The 20,387-nt window shown below is 43.6% G+C and overlaps 1 protein-coding gene across 1 annotated transcript in view; it reads right to left on the reverse strand.

The window, feature by feature from the left end:
• lrpprc (leucine-rich pentatricopeptide repeat containing) overlaps window positions 1–20,387 on the reverse strand; it is a gene marked incomplete at its 5' end in the record, with an annotated part of 86,887 nt that overhangs the window by 20,726 nt on the left and 45,774 nt on the right. The window contains 4 exon segments of the mRNA XM_080739714.1: window positions 1,689–1,779; window positions 2,335–2,403; window positions 11,078–11,184; window positions 13,393–13,517. Of these exon segments, the coding sequence (XP_080595840.1) occupies window positions 1,689–1,779; window positions 2,335–2,403; window positions 11,078–11,184; window positions 13,393–13,517 (392 nt within the window).

The following is a 20,387-nucleotide window of genomic DNA, read 5'->3' on the forward strand; positions in this document are numbered from 1 at the left end:
TGAACAGTCTCAATCTATTGCACATGCGGGCCAGTGCACCACCACAGCACACACACTGGAACTCAGTGTAATTTCCAACCATGTGCTTCCTGCTGAGAGAGAGCAATCAGCACTCTAATCTGCTCAACTGTGTGAGACCCTTGGCTACGCTGTAATTTAGGAAACACGTTAACTAGTGTGTATTGACGTTTGTGTGTGTGTGTGTGTGTGTGTGTGTGTGTGTGTGTGTGTGTGTAGGGGAGGAGGTAAAAATGGGCTGACAATCAGCTTTAACACTCCAATCATTGGGGTAACCCTCTCTACTGCAATCACACCATGTCTCCTGCACTGGCTGACTCCATTTACTCCGTCTGACATACTGTATACACACTCACACAGAATGCTGATGTCAAATGGGATGCGTCGTTTCTTATGATTAAGTACAGAGACCTTTCTTCTTCTTCCCATTTTCCAAAGTTTTGTTGTTCACACAAATCAAATGTGTTATGATCATGAATCATCTCGTACAGTAGTTATCTGGCTTGTTTCTGGGCTTAAAAGTCTTTACATAAGGACTTAATTGTGTAAAGAATTAATGAATGGGAAATTCAGGAAATAAAGCTGTTCAAAAAGTAGCTTGTCACAGTTCTGCTCTTAGTAAAGGAATTTTATCAGATATTTGTCAAATCTGGGAACTAAATCGTTACCAAGAAATGTCTTCACCAATGTATTTCTTAAGTTATGTAATAATATGTACTAAAAGTTTGAAATTCAACTCTCGGGGGAAACCTCATACAAAACTGCTGAAAGTTTGTGTCCCATTAACTTTACTACTACTTTTTCTCTGCCATTTTAAACATAGCTGTAGTAAGCAGCTGCCAAATTGTCCTTACCTTTTAACGTGGGCACGCGCACGCATCGTGCACAATCTGTGCGCGACTCATCTAGTAGACGTGTAGACTCGGTGACAAGCTTTCGAATACAAAAAACCCCATTGAAAAAGACATATCCGTTGCCACGCTGTATCTCTGCTTATCAGCCAGTGTTTACATGAAAAAGCATTGAAAAAAGCCAACTGTGCGCTATGGTAACACGTGGACACGTTCGCGCACAAAACGCACGATATGTGCGGGGATCATAATCCAGGCGTGTAGAGACTGGATCAAAGTTTCCAAACGCAAAAATCCGATTGAAAAACGAGCGTTCCATCGCCCAGTAGCTTCCACTTCTGTTACACAGTAAACCAATGGAGGCGGGACTATGGCCCAGGCTCAGACTGGATACGGAAAGCTGGATCCGGTCCAGACCGGAAATGACCGGATACAGTTAGGGGGGCGGGCCTAAAGAGCCAGAATCAGCGAAAATCTGCGCTAATACTTTTAATCCTTTCATAATGATTAAAGCTAATTAAACTTTGCGGGCTCTACGGGCATGGCAGCGCGGTACAGCGGGAAATCTACGGTCTCTACGGGGATCGCGAGGTATGAGTTAAGTAGCATGTGAGGGGTCAAACCCCTAGTTTGACCCCAAACTTTTAGTACATATTATTACACACCTTTAGAAACACATTGGTGAAGAAATGTCTTGGTAACGATTTAGTTCACAGATTTTCACATGTTTACCATACTATCTATTGGCAGAAGACCTGGCCCGTCTATCACTGATGGACAAACAGACAAAGACGGAAAGAAGGGAAGCTTGGTCCTTACTGCACAGACGGAGGATGAAAAAGTACATCTCATCACGGTCACACTCAAACAGCTTGGCTGTCACCTCCACCATGTTCTCTAAGGGTTCCATCTGTACACAGAAATATGGGTTACAGTAGTATTCACTTTTACGTTTTATTTCATGTTTGGTACGGGCACACAAAAAAAAAACACATTGATTGGTATTTGAAATCAATACAAATGTATACCACCAATCCACCACATAAACATGTATTGTTGTATTTATATTTCTTATCTTCGCCTCCTTCCTTTACTGGCGAGTTACAGTAATATTCCCGGAGTGTTCTTTTAACTCGGAGTACCCCAAGCGGCCGGGCTACACCAGGTTCTTCAAAGCTTGCGTACAGCATGTTGCGTACTGTATGTACAGTGCGTTTGGAAAGATCCAATTGATATCAATGACACCCGGCTACACCTGGGGTGCGGACTACACAAGGCTCTCATACGCAGGCTTTAAAATAGGACTGGATCTATTTTTACGTGTGTGCGTACTGCGTATGCGGGGCTCGCATACGTTATGCAAACACACGCTTTTGAAAAGCCTGGTGTTGCCTGGCTGAAAGGGCAAAATGGATTCATGAAAATGGAGGATTTTACTGTGTACACATTTGTGCGTATGTGTTACCTGGCTGTTGGAGATGCATTTCTCAGCATACCACTGTAGGCGCGAAGGCCTTGCCCTCAGCCCAGGAGTCTAGAAAAGACAGAGAAAAATCAGTATAATCATTTATAGACCGTACTACTGTTCTGAATGGCATCTTTCATTGATTGATTGATTCATCTGGTGGTGAAATGTCCATGTGTGTGTGGGTGTCAATCCTAACAAACACCTACTGTATATGTGGCCATTGTACATTGTCTGGGTGAATTCGCACCGGGACAAACTGGCATTATGCGACAGTCAGACTGCAAACTATGGCGGTTCGGTAACAGGTAAATAAGATCCAAGTTCTATCAGAACATGGGTAGCTTCGTGATCATAAATACATGACATTAGATTAAAACTTTTAAAATGCATTATCTAAAAAACATCAATCCATATGGATCGGGATCGGGGATTATTATTTTTGAAATACTGAGACTATTATCTGTTTGATGCATCTCGACATTAATCAACATTAATCAATAAAGACACTTGGTTGGGATAGGTACTAGCAGAATCGTTCATTCTGTTATTATCATATATTATTAATTCTGCCATTGTCATTGTAGCTTTAGCAATTGTGTATTATTTATGTAGCAATGCATCTGTATTATATATTATATAGCAATGCTTTGTATTTATGTATTATGTACTGTAAGAGTATTGTGTCATCTACTGTTATGTAGTAAGTACTTACAGTACTTTGTACTGTAATAGTGCATCAGTATTATGTGTCATCTAGTAACTACTGGGTTGTCAATAACCTCAAACTTGAACTTTCAGTTCAGTGGACAGAATGGACGACAACGTATATTCAGATAAGTTAAAATGTGTACTAGGCATGTGCTTATGGGCATATGCATGATAAAAGGCATGTGAATACTTGGGGTAGGTTTTAGATGAATGGGAGTAGAGTGAAAGAGGCTTAAAATGGTCTATGGTTTATCAAATAGACGCACTATGATTAGGCCAGCTTAATGGTTGTTTTTTGACATGAAGGTCCTTTGTTTAGACTGGGCAGATTTAGTATGGAACAATATAGGGCTTATGTTCCCATTAGTCCTTCTGCTCTTTATCCCATGGGTGGGATAAAAGGCAACTGTAATTATCCTTGTAATTATGCCATATTAATATAGAGGCAATACATACACTGTTGTTGTACCCATGAACTTTCTGGTATGGGATTTAAATTGCCGATCAATCTATGGAGGTTTGCAAAGCACTTATTGCGACCGTCACAGCTTGTCCAATCGAAGAAAATCTTTACACTTAAATATCGCCATTTAATTTTTCATGATACTGAACTAGACATGTATCAAATCAGATTACACATGGGTTATAGAATGTAGCGGTTTTAAAATACATACAGTAGTTTAACGGATTAGACTTCTATCAAGATTCTTGCTGCATATATCCAACCCTAATGAAAACTCCTGCAAAAGTGTGTTTGCATGACCTTAATACTAGTATTACTAATGATTATATTGTATTGGGAGACTGGGAGGCATATTCTAAGGACATGGAGAATTATGTGGTTAGATTGAGCATGTAGTCAGACAAATAATATAGTGTAGACATAGATTGATCCTCATGCTTGTAGATTGATCCTCATGCTTGTAGATTGATCCTCATGCTTGTGGAGCTAAAATTGATCTTTATGTAGATTGATTTTGGGTAGTACAGTAGGTGGGGTGGACTATTGTCAGGGAACAGCAGAGATCAGGATTTCATCTGCCTCCAGGGTATCCCCTGTTTTGGTACAATCTGAATAAGATTAGAAGTGAGAATCGCAATCCGTCCAGTAATCTGACTCAGAAACAGAAGGAGACAGAGAGAGAGAGAGAGATCTCCCAGGATGTTAATCTGAACTGCGGGATCAGGGGCGTCACAAGGGGGGGGAAAGTGGGACTGAGTTACTAGGGCCCAAGGTGGATGGGCCTGGAATTATTTTATACTTTAACTATTGAAAAATAGCAGATGTACAAGCTGTAGAGCTTGTAGACAAGAGCTTGTCCACAATTTCTGCTTCTTAACATTTGACAATTTGGCCAACATTTAATTTGTCATTTTAGACATGTAATTTTTTAGTCCTTGAATTTTCACTTTAGAAATGTGCATAAACCCTCTATACACTTAAACTTTAAGTTGTTTTGTTTACTGTTGAGTGAGAAAACAATGTTGTACATTAAGTTAATCATCTGGGGACCCCCCAAAATAATTGTGAGACCCCCCTGGGGGTCCCGACCCACAGGTTGAGAACCACTGCTCTAACACACCTCCCTGATCCCGGGTCCCCCCATCGTTCCATCCGCCCCCGCCTCTATCGCATTATGTTCTTACCCCGCCAGCCAAAGGGACAAAATTAAAATGTGTTGCTCTCTCTCTGGGTCTGTCTAATCTGCTTAGGGAATAAGGCCTGGTGTTTGGGCCCCGTCTTTTTTCCTCTGATTCCCCTACTTGGCAAAAAGAACTCGAGGCCCTGGCAAGTCTACACGGCAAACTCCTGAGTGTTCGTTTAACTCTGAGAGTGTAAAAATGGACCCTCCAAGAGTAAAATGAACACTCAGGATTTAGCTGTGTAGTTGCCTCAAACAAACAAACACATACACACACACACACACACAGGCCTATAAGCCCCTCGAGGCAAATCTTCCCTATCGGAGCAGAAAAGAAAATCCATGGGACTAAGGAACGCGCACACGTGCAAAGCCCTGCACATGCATAAAACAGCCTTACAGATAAACCACCAGACAGACACACAAACTTCTAAAACAGAGAAATTGTGAGATGGACAACTAGGTCAGATTATAAAGAAAATAAATAATACAGTACACGGCACGCTATTCATAGTATTGAGTACTGCATGCTTAATATCTTCACTTCTGTTATGTTAAACGCGTCTCTCTTTCCCTACAGAATCGATCACATAATATATACTGATATTTAGTACCAGTAACCAATAACTTAATCTTGCTCATGTATGTTAATCGAATAATTGAGAAGCAAGTTGTTTGGAGGATAATTTCTTTTTAAATTTCTCAGAATCAGCACAAAATAATTAGAATGTACTTTTGTATAAATATAATTGCCTAAATTGATTTGTTTGATTAATCATTTAACCCTGTACTATACTTCGTTGTACAATTGTGGAATACAAAGTTGCGAAAACAGACGATCTACAAGCTCACAAAGCATTGCATCACAAAGCGTTAGGAGCTTGTAGATGTTTTATTATCATTCAAGAATCTTAATCGTGCAAAAGTTTGAAATAATCGTGATACTGAAGTTATATTGCCCAGCCCTATCTCATATATACATACTGTACATCAGTGGACAAAAAAGGTTCCAATGAAGTACTGCTAAGTTCAGTATAGACTGCAGACTTACAGAGAAGGACATCAGTGGTTCTCAAAGTAGATTTCAGGGACTCTCTATGTTCCAAAATCAACCCATACAAGTCTGTAACTTGTAACTGAACCAAATGGTCCATTTGGTTCCATTTAGGGTCCATTTGCTTCCATTTGTACAGTGTCAAAGTTGAGGGGAGACCTTCAAATTTCAAAGTTTGAGAACCACTGCTGTACACCACTAAGTGGTCAAATAGACTTAGGCATATTACAAAGGGACAAACCTTAACCTCTTCTTCTCACCTACACTTAGATTAGAGGCGATTGCCTCTCCATCTCAATTTCTAATGTTCTAATTCATCTAATCACCTTCCTGCTAAGTGGACACACACACACACCCTCTCTCCATAACACATAAAATACTTAATGGCATACCACTCTTTGGCAATACTACCTAACCTTGACCATTACACCCACACATACAGCACGCACAGGCACACGCACACACACACACACACACACACACACACACACACACACACACACACACACACACACACAATGACAGCCCAGACCACCTCACAATCCCCTATCTAACTATGGGCATTTAGTGCGAAATTGGCCACCTCTCTCAATTATTACATTTAATTACCTGCGATTAATCCACTGCCAATTACACCAAACATAGCCTAAAGTGAGACACCACTCTGTGGGCGCACTTGACGCTGTCGTGGGGAAAAGGTGTGAGTGAGATGGGTAGATGTATCAGATGTGGTCACACTGCCCTATATAGCAGCTTACTCCTCTAGCCTCTGTGCAAGTGTAGTTAATGACACAGGCCAGCAGTAGACCACAATTGCTCACTAACCTAGGTCAAGTTTACCTCTGTCTTTGTGGGTTAACCACTTGATCCCTGTACTTTGTCGTACCATGAATAGTGAACATAGCGGATCTTCATCGAGCTCACAGCGCATTGTGAGTTGAAGATCTTCTATTTTTGAAAAAGTTGTTTTATTTTTTATATTTAAGTGGAAAATAAATTAACACTGGTATATATCTGATACCTCATCCAAGGGAACTCACCCTTGACCAGGGGAAACATTGGGCAGGGCTACTATTACACTAGCATGACATTTTGATAAACTGCAAAACCCCAAAGGTTGCATTTTCCAACATATGGAAAAAGAATGTCCGGGCTCTGGAGCGTGGCCTACATCTGGCCTACATCTTGTCGGCACACATATGCCCAAAAAGGAAGCCCAAAAAGGAAAATCCGATCCCCAATCAAACTTTGATGTTCGAGAACTACTTCAGATTCATCATCTGATGAAACATTTTAGACATGTTTGTGAACTATAACTTTCGCTGTTATGGTCATGGTCATATTTTGTTCTGCTATTAAAATCCGTTGCGGCAACAGTCACATGCTTTTTTCCCGCCACTTACGTTCACTTTAATTGTCCTTTAAACTCCATCACACTCCCAGTATGGATAAACATTCACGCTAACACCACAAACAGATGTGGGACATGGCTAAGCGTTTGTCTGTCCAGTCTCGAGTACATATTATATTGGACACTTGGTACATATATTTTCAATCTATCCGCAGGGCTATTGACGGCTCTAATCTCACATAGCATAGAGCTGGCACATAGCCTAGTCTCCCTGCTATAAGTGGGATAACGGCCATACTATCTAGCATGAGTAGGATGAACACTCTGATAGCAACATGTCAATATTTAAGAGGGTTTTGTCAATCCTCAAGAGGTTTAAATCCTTCTTTTATAGTACCCTAGGACAGTGGTTCTCAACCTGTGGGTCGCGACCCCCAGGGGGGTCGCCAAAAAATTTGGGGGGGTCGCCAGATTTTTTGGTAAAAAAAAAAAAAAAAAAAATGTTGAAAAAAAAAAAAAAAAAAAGAAAAAGAAAAATGCCTGGAAAACATTTTTATAAAAACATTTCATAGCGAAAAATCGACAAAGTGGAATGGATGTGTGTGTGACAGTGTGTCCTGGGCCTGGCTATGTATACATGCATTGTGTGTAGCAGCACGTGATCCTCCTCCTCCCTTAACCTTAACCCGGAAACTCACTAATCTCAATTTAACTGGACAGCCACGCACATGAGCGAAATGCACCCAGGTAGAAAATAAATAAAACATTGTATGACCACGATATAAAAGTCATGGACAAGTGGGTTATCAGAAAACGTCCGCACCCTGAAACAGGCCAAGAACAAGCGTCTCAGGATGAGCCACCAACAACAGGTGAAGATAAAGATGAAGATGAGCCGGCATGTTGTTCTGCAAACATTGCTGCAAAACGAAAACATGTGTCAAAGTCGGCAAATCCCACGTCCACGTCCAAGCGCCGAAAATATCAAGCAGAGTTTTTGCAGTATGGGTTTACGTGCCATGTGAAGGATAACATTGATTACCCACTGTGTGTTCTTTGTAATGAGTTACTTGCTAACGAGAGCTTGAAACCCTTCCAACTTAAAAGACATTTGCAAACGAGACATGAGGATGATATCAACCAACCATTGGAATATTTTCGTGAAAAGGAGAGTGGCCTGGGCGGACTACAGACAAGAATAACTGAATATGTGTCAATCCCTTCCAAAGCACTGGCAGCTTCTTTTGAAGTGGCACATCTTGTGGCCAAACAAAAAAAAACATACACAATCGCAGAAGAGCTCATCCGCCCAGCAGCCCAGGCAATGGCAAGGCATATGCATGGAGACGCAATAGCAAAATCATTTGAGACCATCCCGTTGTCAGATGACACTATGTGCAGGCGTATTGGTGAAATGGCAAATGACATTAAATGTCAGGTCACTGAGCGAATGAAGAAAAGTGGGTCGTTTTCACTGCAGATGGACGAATCAACGGACGTTGCCAACTGCGCCAATTTGCTTGTCTTTGCAAGGTACAGCCACGAAGGAAAAATAAATGAAGAGCTGCTGTTTTGCATGTCCCTGGAGGGGACGTGCACGGGACAGGACATCTTTAATGCAGTGGACAGTAAACTGCGCGAAGAGGGACTAAGTTGGAAACACTGCAAATCTGTGTGCACAGATGGAGCTGGTGCTATGCAGGGATCAAGAAAGGGATTAAAACCAAAGTTAGGGAGGTGGCGCCCCATATTAAATTCACCCATTGTATGATTCACCGCGAATCACTGGCGAGTAAGCCCCTAACCCCAGAGCTGCAGGAGGTGCTACAAACGGCAGTTAAAATAGTAAATTTTATCAAATCCCGCCCTTTACAGTCCAGATTATTTGCAACACTTTGCCAAGAAATGGGATCTGAGCATGAAACCCTACTTTTCCACACAGAGGTGAGGTGGCTCTCACGGGGCAGAGTACTGACCAGACTGTTTGAACTGCGTGAGGAGGTGCGGGTGTTTTTAACAGAGCATCAGTCTCCCCTTGCTGCCCACTTGAGTGACCCTCGCTGGGTTTGTGCCCTGGCATACTTGGCAGGAATATTTGATAAACTCAACACACTAAACCTGTCGCTCCAAGGCTCAAACAATAACATTCTCAATATTTCTGATAAGATCGCTGGGTTTCAGAGGAAGCTGGAACGCTGGGCAACGCGAGTCAATGAGGGTAATATTGACATGTTTCCAGAGCTCGAGGATTTCATGGATAATTATGACATAAATAGAGACATCATAAACGGAGATATCATCTCTCATCTGAGAGGTTTGACTGACTGTTTCCGCAAATACTTCCCAACAGATGACGCTCCAGAAAGATATGATTGGATACGCTATCCCTTTACCGAGTCCACGGGCGCACACTTGTCATCAGAACTGCAGGACGCGCTGTTGGACCTTTCAGCCGATAGGACATTGCAGATCAAGTTCAAATCATCCACACTGGAGGAATTCTGTCTATCTAAAACTGTGGCTGCGCAATATACTGAACTGTCAAAAGCAGCAATGGATGTTCTGATTCATTTTCCGTCCACTTACCTATGTGAAAAGACGTTCTCTGCGCTCACATATATAAAATCAAAATACAGATCACGACTCACCAGAGTTGAAGATGATCTCCGTGTTGCTGTGAGCAATATTGAGCCTAGATTAGCACTTCTCTGTTCAAAGAAACAAGCGCAGCCATCCCACTAACCTCAAAAGGTAGGCATATGCCAAAACAATTCATAAATTGTTCATAAAAAAAAGTGCTGTCAAGATGTTATGCCGGTTACATTTAATAGTGTGGATGGAAACGAAGGTGTAGTTCACATATAGATGTAGGCCTATTTGTTTCCCTTTTTGTTTTTCTTTTTTGCTGGACAGTTTAATGTAAAATGTTAAGAGCATATGAATGCAGCTGTCAGTGCTGTCAGATACGGTTACATTATATTGTTTGGAAACCAGTGCATAGTTTCCCTTATTTGTTTCCCCTTTGTTTGCTGGACAGTTTCATGTAACGTTACGAGCATAATTAATGCAGCCGTCAGATCCAGTTAAATGATATATTGTTTCTCCCTTTTTTTTTCTTTTATTGCTGGACAGTTTCATGTGGCTAAAAACGTTAAGAGCATAATTAATGCAGCAATAAGAAAATAAATGCGTCATTATTCATATCACGTGTCAGTGTTGTTTTCTCTGCATAACTTTAAGACGTAGCCTAGTAGTGAAAACAGCCGATCTACAAGCTCACAATGCGGCGCGGTGAGGCGGGGCGGCGGGGGGGGGGGGGGGGGGGGGGTCCGTAAGGGCCGGGGGTCGCGAGTCAAAATGTGATTATTTTGGGGGTCGCGGCCAGAAAAGGTTGAGGACCCCTGCCCTAGGACATGAGAGAGAGAGTGGAAGAGAGAGGGAGTAGTATTTTTGACCAAATGTTTTTCAGACAATCAAATGGCGTCTTTTCCCCCTCGTTGATGACAAGCTCATCCCGCCACACGTTTATCCGCCAATCTCTCATCTTTCCACCCATGGCCTGGCTGACGCACGCACGGACGCACGCACGCACGCAGTCCCCATCAGCTTCACTCTCTTTCTCACACAAACATTTCATCACTGTCGGGCAGAAAACTTGCATCTCCAAGTTTCGAAATGTGTACGTTTTTTCGTAAAGTAAAGCCCTGCTTCATCATACAAGACTGTCGCACAAAGCTAGTGAACACAACGTTGTGTGCTATTTTCACTATACTTAAATAGTTTTTAAAATGATAAATACAAAACGAACAGTTCTGGACATACAAGGTTTCCACCCGACAACAACAATTTGTACTATCCCTTAATTTGTGCATGTGCGCGTGTGTGTGTGTGTACCTCTGTGTGTGTGTGTGTGTGTGTGTGTGTGTGTGTGTGTGTGTGTGTGTGTGTGTGTGTGTGTGTGTGTGTGTGTGTGTGTGCGTGCACCTCTATGATCTTGCGGGCCTCGCGGTACCGGCCTGTCTGTATGAAGGCAAAGAAGAGGTCATACAGCATGGTCATCTCTCCTCGCTCCTGGCTCACAAAGTCCATGCCTACTCAGAGACAGAGAGAAAGAGAGACAGAGAGAAAGAGAGACAGAGAGAGCTACTAAGAATAAACAGGTAATAATACATGGATGAGTAGACAGACACACACACACACACACACACACACACACACACACACACACACACACACACACACACACACACACACACACACACACACACACACACACACACACACACACACACACACACACACACACACACACACACACACACACACACACACACAATTGAAAGTCTAAGCCCTCCAGGAAACTTGCTAAAGCACTCTGCTCAGCAGTTTGGCTGTACAATGCTATCTCAGTCAAACAGCCTCAAAACAGGTGAGAAGCTGTGAGACATGCGCGCGACCTCGCGTGCGTGCATGCACACACACAAGGTCAAAGCAAACATCCGATACAAACAGAATTGCCTTCACTCTCCCTCTTATTGTTAGTCCAAGCTGAGCACAAGGTTGTGTTTTTAGCCCTTAAGTCTTCATGTACGGTTAACAATGGCTGGCAGGTAACCTCCATCACATCATTAAGACCAGCTTTGGCTGAAGGCAGTATCTCTGTGTGTGTGTGTGTGTGTGTGTGTGTGTGTGTGTGTGTGTGTGTGTGTGTGTGTGTGTGTGTGTGTGTGTGTGTGTGTGTGTGTGCAAGGAGTATCTGGCTTTGTCGTTGAAGGTGCGCAAGCCCCTTCCATGCTATTATAAGGGTAAAAACAAGACAGGCTGACCTTTATAGTACACACAGGTAATACAATTCATAATGGGTGGGTTAGTTAGTTATAGGTGAGCCAATCATGTTGTCAGTGAACTGTCTTGTCATTCATGTATTGTGTTTGTCTGTTATGTGTTGTGATTTTGTGTCCTGATGACTGCTTGGTGCAAAAATAATTTCCGCAAGGACAAAATAAAGCATCTATCTAATGTGCAAGTATTTTGTTGACTACTGTACATACTTGGCACTCTAAATCTAACACACACACACACGCACGCACGCACGCACGCACGCACGCACGCACGCACGCACACACACATCCTCCCTGGCAACAAACTAATGTCATGTCCAGGGGGTGTACTTGTACATAAAAGCCACCACCCACAACAGAGTCTTGGCCTATGGGCCACTTGGCTCAGCAAGGCTACTTACTTACAGGTAAAAAATAAATAAAAACAATTATCCAATTTTCCCTCAACATGTTCTTTTGAAGTGTCCAGACAATGGATTGACCGTGATCATTAACCAACAAATTACACACACATTGTAAAAAATAAAATAAAGATAAAAATAAAAAAGAGTGACAATTACCAAATGGATACAGAAGGGTTTATTTGGTTACATTTGGACATTATCTGAGTTACAAGTGAATACATTAACAATGAGGACTTTACTCTGCGGTTATGATTAAAACAGAGACAAATGTAAAGGTAGTGTAGTTTGTGGTCTGCACTCCATCAGGAAACCCACAGGTATGGTGTTTGTATGGAAGAATTATGAGGAAGCGTGGGTGAATGTGAGACACCAAGCATGCACAACAACAACACGTGCTCGAGCACTATTCAAAACTTATGGCGCACGTCACCACTCTCTCATTGCAGAAGAGGGGTTAATTGAATAGAATAATTCATTGCAGTGCATGAGCCAATAGTTTACCAGCTTGGACTGCTTCATAAATACTAATGTCCTGCTTTATGTGGCCGACACTGCGGCGGGAGAGCGGAAGCGGACAGTGAGAGGAAGATAAGAGAAGTGGAGATAGGGGAGGAGAAGAGGAGGAGAGGTGGAGAGGTGCTCGACAGTGAGGTCTCGACCTCCCACACACTCCAGAGCCACTCGCCCTCCGAGGCACGTCAAACTTAACCCTTCCGCAGCCGGGGCTGCCGTCATGATAGGAGCCGTTCAAACCGCGATCGCCTGCCGTGCTTCAGTGTGCGACCTCTTGGCCCGTACCTCTCACACTCTCTGCCTCTCTTATGCCGCTCTTCACAGCTAAATCCTCAGTGTTAATTTATCCATTTGCAACTCTGAAGAGTGTACAAAGTGTAACCTAATAGACGCTTACGAGGGCGATAGAGCAGCACTGCCTCTAGGGGCCACTCATAGGGTGTATTTTTCTTTATTGTAATAGTAGGAGATCTGAGAGAGACAGTGTAGAGGAGACAGAGAGCTGAGGCGAATAGATCGACAGACAGCCTGGCTTTCTTACCTTTCTGCAGCATATCGGTCTCTCCTTTTTCCACCATGGCTACTATGATGTCATGAATACGCGGAATCTGCTTGTAGAGCTTATGGCACTCCATGGCTGCTTCCAGAGCACCGGACGTGTCGTTGCTGCAGACACACACACAAATGCACAGACAGAAGAAAAGAAAGAGAGAGGGCGTGAGCTGGGTGTCAGATACTGTATGTCCAACGATCGCTGTATGGGGATTTTGAGGGCAGTGAATGGACGTCACGTCACGGATGGTTGACTTTGAGACTTCATATCCAAGCACTCTGACCTCACAACAATACTGGACTTTCACATCACGGCAGCACTACTGTGGCAGAGCAGACCTCTGACCTCAATATTCCACACACACACACACACCTGTCCGCCTCGGGCTAATAGTGGGGCTTTTATAGTTGGATAAAGATAATAGACAACATGTCTCGTCTGATCTCTAGCCTCTGTCGTCTCCCCCTCTTGACCTCCACTCTTCCTCCATCCTCCTCTACTTCATTATTTTCTCTCCTCTGAAATCCTCTCCTCTTTTTATGCTTATCCTCTATCTTTGGCCTTTTACCTCCTCACCTCTTTTCCGTGTGATGTCAACCCCCCCCCCCACACCCACACACACACACACACACACACACGACTACGCTATTGAGCAGGAATATGGCAACAAAATGAGAGCCCCCCTCCACTCGTCCTCAAATCTCACTCCATCTCATGTCATCCGTTCCTATCTCTCATTCTCGCTCTCTCTCTCCCCTTCTCCATGCCCCACGGATGAACAAACGATGATGAGAGCAATAAAGACATGGAGAGTGTGTGTGCGAGAGAACAAATTACGGGTGGAAGAGAAAAAAAAAAGTTGGGATGGAGAGAGAGAGACCACTTGAATCCTCCCTCTATTGTGACGGCGCTGCCATCAATGTGCTGATTGGGTAATTACCATGTCAATCACATAGAGGTCAAAGCAGACTGGGCACTGGTAGGGGGGAAGCAGACCAACAAAGAGTCACATTCACTCAGATATAATATCTGGAGTGTTTTCGCTCCTCATCAATTAAGACTGCTGGATGAGAGCAATACGCCTGCTGCCCTCGCCCCATAAAAAGCAACACTTCCAAGGGGAGTGGGAGGGTGACCTTGGCTTGGCCGGAACGCAGGATGAGGTGAAGAGGAGAAGTACAGAGGGAGGGAGGAGGGAAAGAGCCATGGACGGATGAAGTGATTGGGAGTGGAAGGTAAAGGGCCTCCCACTAATTGAAATGAAGAGGGACAACATTATTCAGCGGCGGCAGTCGAGAGGCTGTTCAACTGCACAACACTCTGATTGAACGACAAGAGATCAGAGAAAAAGAGAGAAAGAGAGAGGAACGATAAAGGAAGAGAGAATCGGAGGGAGAGACGGAGAGAAATGGCTATGCATTTGGTTCCAAAAATGTAATGTGGACAAGAGGAGACGTGCATGCGATTTCAGTATTTTATTTTTATTATGGTAAAATTGCACAAGCGCCTCAACTGGTGTGTGAACACACACACACACACACACACACACACACACACACACACACACACACACACACACACACACACACACACACACACACACACACACACACACACACACACACACACACACACACACACACACACACACACACACACACACACACACACTACTTTGACTGAGACACTTGGCAGTGCTATACTAAGTGTTAACAGTAACACACACTTATGTTTCGTCCATCGCGTTTCAAACCTCTCCTCCTCTGTCCATGCAATTCTGCTATACCTCCTTCCAATCCCTCCTTCCTAATGAGACGTATTTTTAAGAACTCCCCCGTCACTTCTGGCAAAAAAAGAAGGTTCTAGCGGTGCAATTACCACCCCCACCCCCTACCCCCCCCAAAAAAAAGCAAGACGAGGATGTTGAAGGATGGATAATTTCCCCTAGGTACAATTTAACTGTCACTTTGCGTTGCCATTTACTGCAGCATGCGTGCCTGTTAATGTCCCCAACTTTGCATGTCAGCCACTTTCCAGCCAATTAAGCCCTGAAAAAAGAAAGCTATAACGAGCGTCTTTGCATGGTACGAAAAAAGAGGTTAAAAAAAACCCTGAAGGATTAGACAAGGAAGCTCATTTTGCCTCTCTCTATATCTTTTGTTCCAAATACGTCGGCAAACCTGTTATCAAGCCACTGTCCTTGCGCGACGGGTGGGAGACTGTGGCGCGTGTGTGTGTCTAAGCGCAAGTGCCTGTGTGATCCTGACACCACTAGCCTGCCATTTCAGGTTGAAGAAATGACACCGTCAAATCAACGCCTGTACATGAACACACCTATACATATGTACAAAGCCCCCTGCTGAGTATGTGTACAAACAACACAACTGGATCTGTGCTGGATCTCTATCTCTCAATTCCTCATTCAATTATCCATGCAACTACCAGTGCGCTCGCCAACTTGTGCGTGCTGTGTCGTCCGCCGAAAATAGCAGATCTAGAAGCTCACAATGCGTCGCAGCACAATGTATTGTGAGCTTGTACTAGATCCTGCCCATTTCAAGAAGTATAAATCAGGATAACCCCTCACCCATGGTTCCCTCTTCTCTCGTATTCTATGCCCCCTGACTTGCACCACTTCTCTCATCTATCCTTCCGCCTACCCTTTCATTTGATCTCCTCTGTAAGCGGTCAAACAAACGGATTCTTTTGTTCGAGTCTCCTCCCTCTCGTCTTGGGCCCTGATTAATCTCACTGCAAAGAATGGGATGAAAGTGTGAGTGAATCGAGTACTCTCATCCGTCTGGGACACTTGCATTGTTGAGACGTATTGTACATCTCCTCCACAACGCTCTCATCATCATCTGCCAGCTTTCCCCTTTGTCAGAGTCATTAGTGTCTGGTGTCGCTAATCACTCCTATAGAGATAACGGCGCGGCGAACTGGCTAGCTGCGAGGCTAGCATAGCGTTTAGGCCGCACTATGCTGAACGGAAGGGTTCGTGGGATAAGCGGAGAGGGAGGCAGAGCGCATGACGGGCTGTCAGGAGCTAATCTGCCGGAGAAGTGTTCATTAAGTCATTAGCGCTGACATGGCGATGAGACAGCCGCCACCGAGAGTGACATGCGCCTTTGTCCTCTTCCCTTCCTTCGCCTCCATCCAGCCTTCCTGATCCTCCTTCCCTATTGCCCACCCGTCCGTCAGCCAAGCTGTGTTGGAGGACGGACTGAATGAACGGGTGGTGAAAGAGGAGACAGATAGGAAAGGTGAGGAGATTGAACCTTGGTCTGGGACAGTGGTCGTAGCCCAACTTAATCTTAACTTAATCTGAAACAGCACTGACAGAGAGTATTGATCAATCACTGTGCACTTGTGTAATGTTGTGTCCCCCCTGTGTCATGTATTTCTATTATGTATTGTCACTGATGTTTTGTGTGTGGCTGTAGCAGGGGTGAAAGCCCAAGACAAATTTCCCTTGTGGACAAATAAAGTTTACCTTGACCTTGACCTTATTTGAGGATAGGGCAACAATATTGTAATATTATCAGCTATTATTTATTAGTTATAATATTTATTTCCACGATAACTTAGCTACTCAAGCCCTATTATATGGTTTGTTGTACAACTGTGTCTTGAGAAAAATAGTCAATCAACAAGCTCCTTAATTTCCCCTCTGGGATGAAGTACCTACCTACCTAATTTAGTATACTAGAAGCTCGGCCGCCCTTCGAGTGGCCGAGCGTCTAGTAGGCAACCTGGCCAACTCAGGAACGATGTAAATAGGGAATGAATGTCCCGCCCTTTAATGCAAACCCCATTAAACCTGTCCGTTTTGACCATCTGTTTGCCTGTGTCCATTTATGCCCATATATGGAGATATCTGTTTGTCTACATCCATTTTATGCCCATATATGGAGATCTCTGTAGGACCCGTTTTGACCATCTGTTTGCCTGTGTCCATTTATGCCCATATATGGAGTTATCTGTCTGTCTGCGTCCATTTTATGCCCATATATGGAGATATCTGTCTGCATACATTTTATGCCCATGTATGGAGATCTCTGCATACACAGTGCCGGTTCCGGAAAACCCTGATGTCAGACATCAGAATCCGAAACTTTCGTGCCGGTTCCGGAAAATCGCGTATCGGGTCGAGGCCGGGCACTGCACTACCTGCTGCGGTGGGGAACACGCGTGCCGAATTTGAAATAGGGAATGAATGCTCCACCCTTTAATGCAAACCCCATTATACCTGTTGTCATAGGACCCGTTTTGACAATCGGTTTGCCTGTGTCCACTTATGCCCATATACTGTATGGGGATCCCTGCAGACACAGTCGGTTCCGGAAAACTCTGATGTCAGACATCAGCTCCGCACACGGGCGTCCATTTTATGCCAATATATGGAGATCTCTGTGAATTCCCTACCCTTTAATGCAAACCCCATTAACACCTTCTAAGCCTGGCCGTACTCCCTCGGACTTCCTACTGGGTCCCATCAGCCACGCCGTCTATTCCCGGACTTTTGATATAAATTATAATAAAAAAAAAAAAAACATCGGAAATTCTTCTCTGTGTCTTTTTGGAGCGATCTGAAAGGGTTAATATGCTCTGACAGTCATTTTCTGGTGCTGGGTGTGATACTCCTAATATCCAGCAGGCCACGCCGTTGACTCACATTCTGGATGGATGGCTGGCCAGGAGGAGCCTCATCCTCTCCCCAGTGTTGAAACTCAGCAAGAAGCTCAAACAAGATGGCTGGTCTTTGTCTCTGTTCGTGGATCGCGGTTTCAATCACGTTCGGGCGCCGCTTCTCTATCGCTCCTTTCCCTGCTTCGCCGCACGTAAACGAATGGAATTGATCTCCCCTCCGCCTCGCCAAAGTAAGATCGCCGACCTCTGCAGGATGAATATGTACGCTGTGTCGAGCACTCCAGTACGTGTTGTTATCATGTGGGCTTTGTTTTTTTAAAACATGTTTGTAAATAAATGGCTTATTTCTTCGGCGCTACCTCTGTTCAGAGGGTTCTGCCGCGGCTTGCAACGTGTTAAGACCCGTTTTGACCATATGTTTGCCTGTGTCCATATATGCCCATATATGAACATCAGAACACGTCATACTGATGACATTCAATACGTATCCATGGCATTTTTTTAGGGATGTGCCGAAAGCAAAATTCTTGGCCGAAACCGAATACTGGAAACATTTGTCCGAAAACCGAATACCGAATAGCCGAATAATACATGCATATAATTTATTTTGTATTACTAATGTTTGCACCATTGCTGTACCTTTGTTGTAAAGCTACCTGATTATGGCAAAAGACATGATTATGGCAAAACCTAACTTAAATAATAATCACCATATGGTTCCATAAAACATTTATTTCTCACTTTTGAATGCACACATAACATATTTATTTTTGTGTTGAATTATCTATTTACTATTGTGTAGTAAATTTGTAATAAAAGACAAATTATGTCTCAAAATATTAACATTCCATATAGTTGAAGTATTGCATCATAAAGAAATATCAATGTAATTATTGTTATATATATATATATATATATATATATATATATATATATATATATTGAATATCCTATACATTATTCGGTAGTATTCGGTAGTATTCGGTATTCGGTAATATTCGGTATTTGGTATTCGGTACTATTCGGTAATAATTATTCGGCTGTAAAATCAAACCGAACCGAAACTGAATATGCGTTTTTTGGCACTATTCGGCCGAAAATTTTCGGCGCCGAATATTCGGTCACATCTCTACATTTTTTGTTGACTCATGTGGCGTATGTGATGTCAGAGCCTTTTATGGAGTGATGTCACAATGAGTCAGTGCTTGCGCCGGTTCCTCCGGAACAGCCTGATGTCAACAATCATCTCCGCATACGGAGATTCCGAACGTTTCGCGGCCGTTCTGGAAAACCGGCAATCGGGTCGGGTCAAGGTCCGGCACTGCACTCCGCGCCGCGGCGGGGAACGCACGTGCCGAATCTGAAGCCGGTGGGACGAACGGTTCTCGAGATACACGGATTACATACACACACGCACGTAGAGACTTCTCGCATTTATTGTAAGATTTTGATATGCCCAAAATAGGAACACCCGGTTTAAAGTGGTTATTAACTCAACCTCTGCCAAAGAAATACCCCTTTGTACCCCTTCCCTGCCATGCCCGAGGAACCCGAAGATTTAATAAGCTTTAATTAAAAAAAACATTTTTTTATCGAAGCGGAACTAAAATAGGCCGGAACTAATGCTCCGTGATCGGTTTCTACATGGACACATTATTGAGCGGACCATTTAACATTGAGACCGTAAACCGGAAGCGGCTGTCCGTCCTCTATCCTCTATTCGTTGGCTTTCTGTGTAAACACGGCAGCTTACAGACGGAGAACTTATTGATCAATTGAAAAAAAATAAAAGGATTTGAGAAGCTGATGGAATACGCGAACACACCATGCATAGCAGTGTTCGATCACGCACGATGGGAACTGGATTAGCGGCCGCTTTAACAGGTAGGAGAAGCCAGCAGTGAAAGACATAGAAAAAACTTCGGGCTCCTCGGCCGTAAACTACAAATGAGTTAACAGGTGTGCTCAATCTCACTGGTGTGCCATAGTGTGTGTAGCAGTTTGCAGGCCAGGTAGATGCAACATATGTATTATACCAGAGCAATAAATTAACTCTTAAGTCTGGTCATGAAATTATTAACACTATAATGTTGTGCAACACTGGGCAAAATAAAAAATGTTGGACAAATTGTACAGAAATCTAAACCACAGTGCACAAAAACTGTGGTGGTTTCCCAACACCTCACTGAGAAGGTTTATGATGGTGTGTGTGTGTGTGTGTGTGTGTGTGTGTGTGTGTGTGTGTGTGTGTGTGTGTGTGTGTGTGTGTGTGTGTGTGTGTGTGTGTGTGTGTGTGCGCAAGTGTGCGTGTTTGGCTGTTGTTGATAACCCAG

This window comes from Nannobrachium achirus, assembly GCF_963921795.1.
Source record: "Nannobrachium achirus genome assembly, chromosome: 13".
Taxonomy (NCBI): Eukaryota; Metazoa; Chordata; class Actinopteri; order Myctophiformes; family Myctophidae; genus Nannobrachium; species Nannobrachium achirus.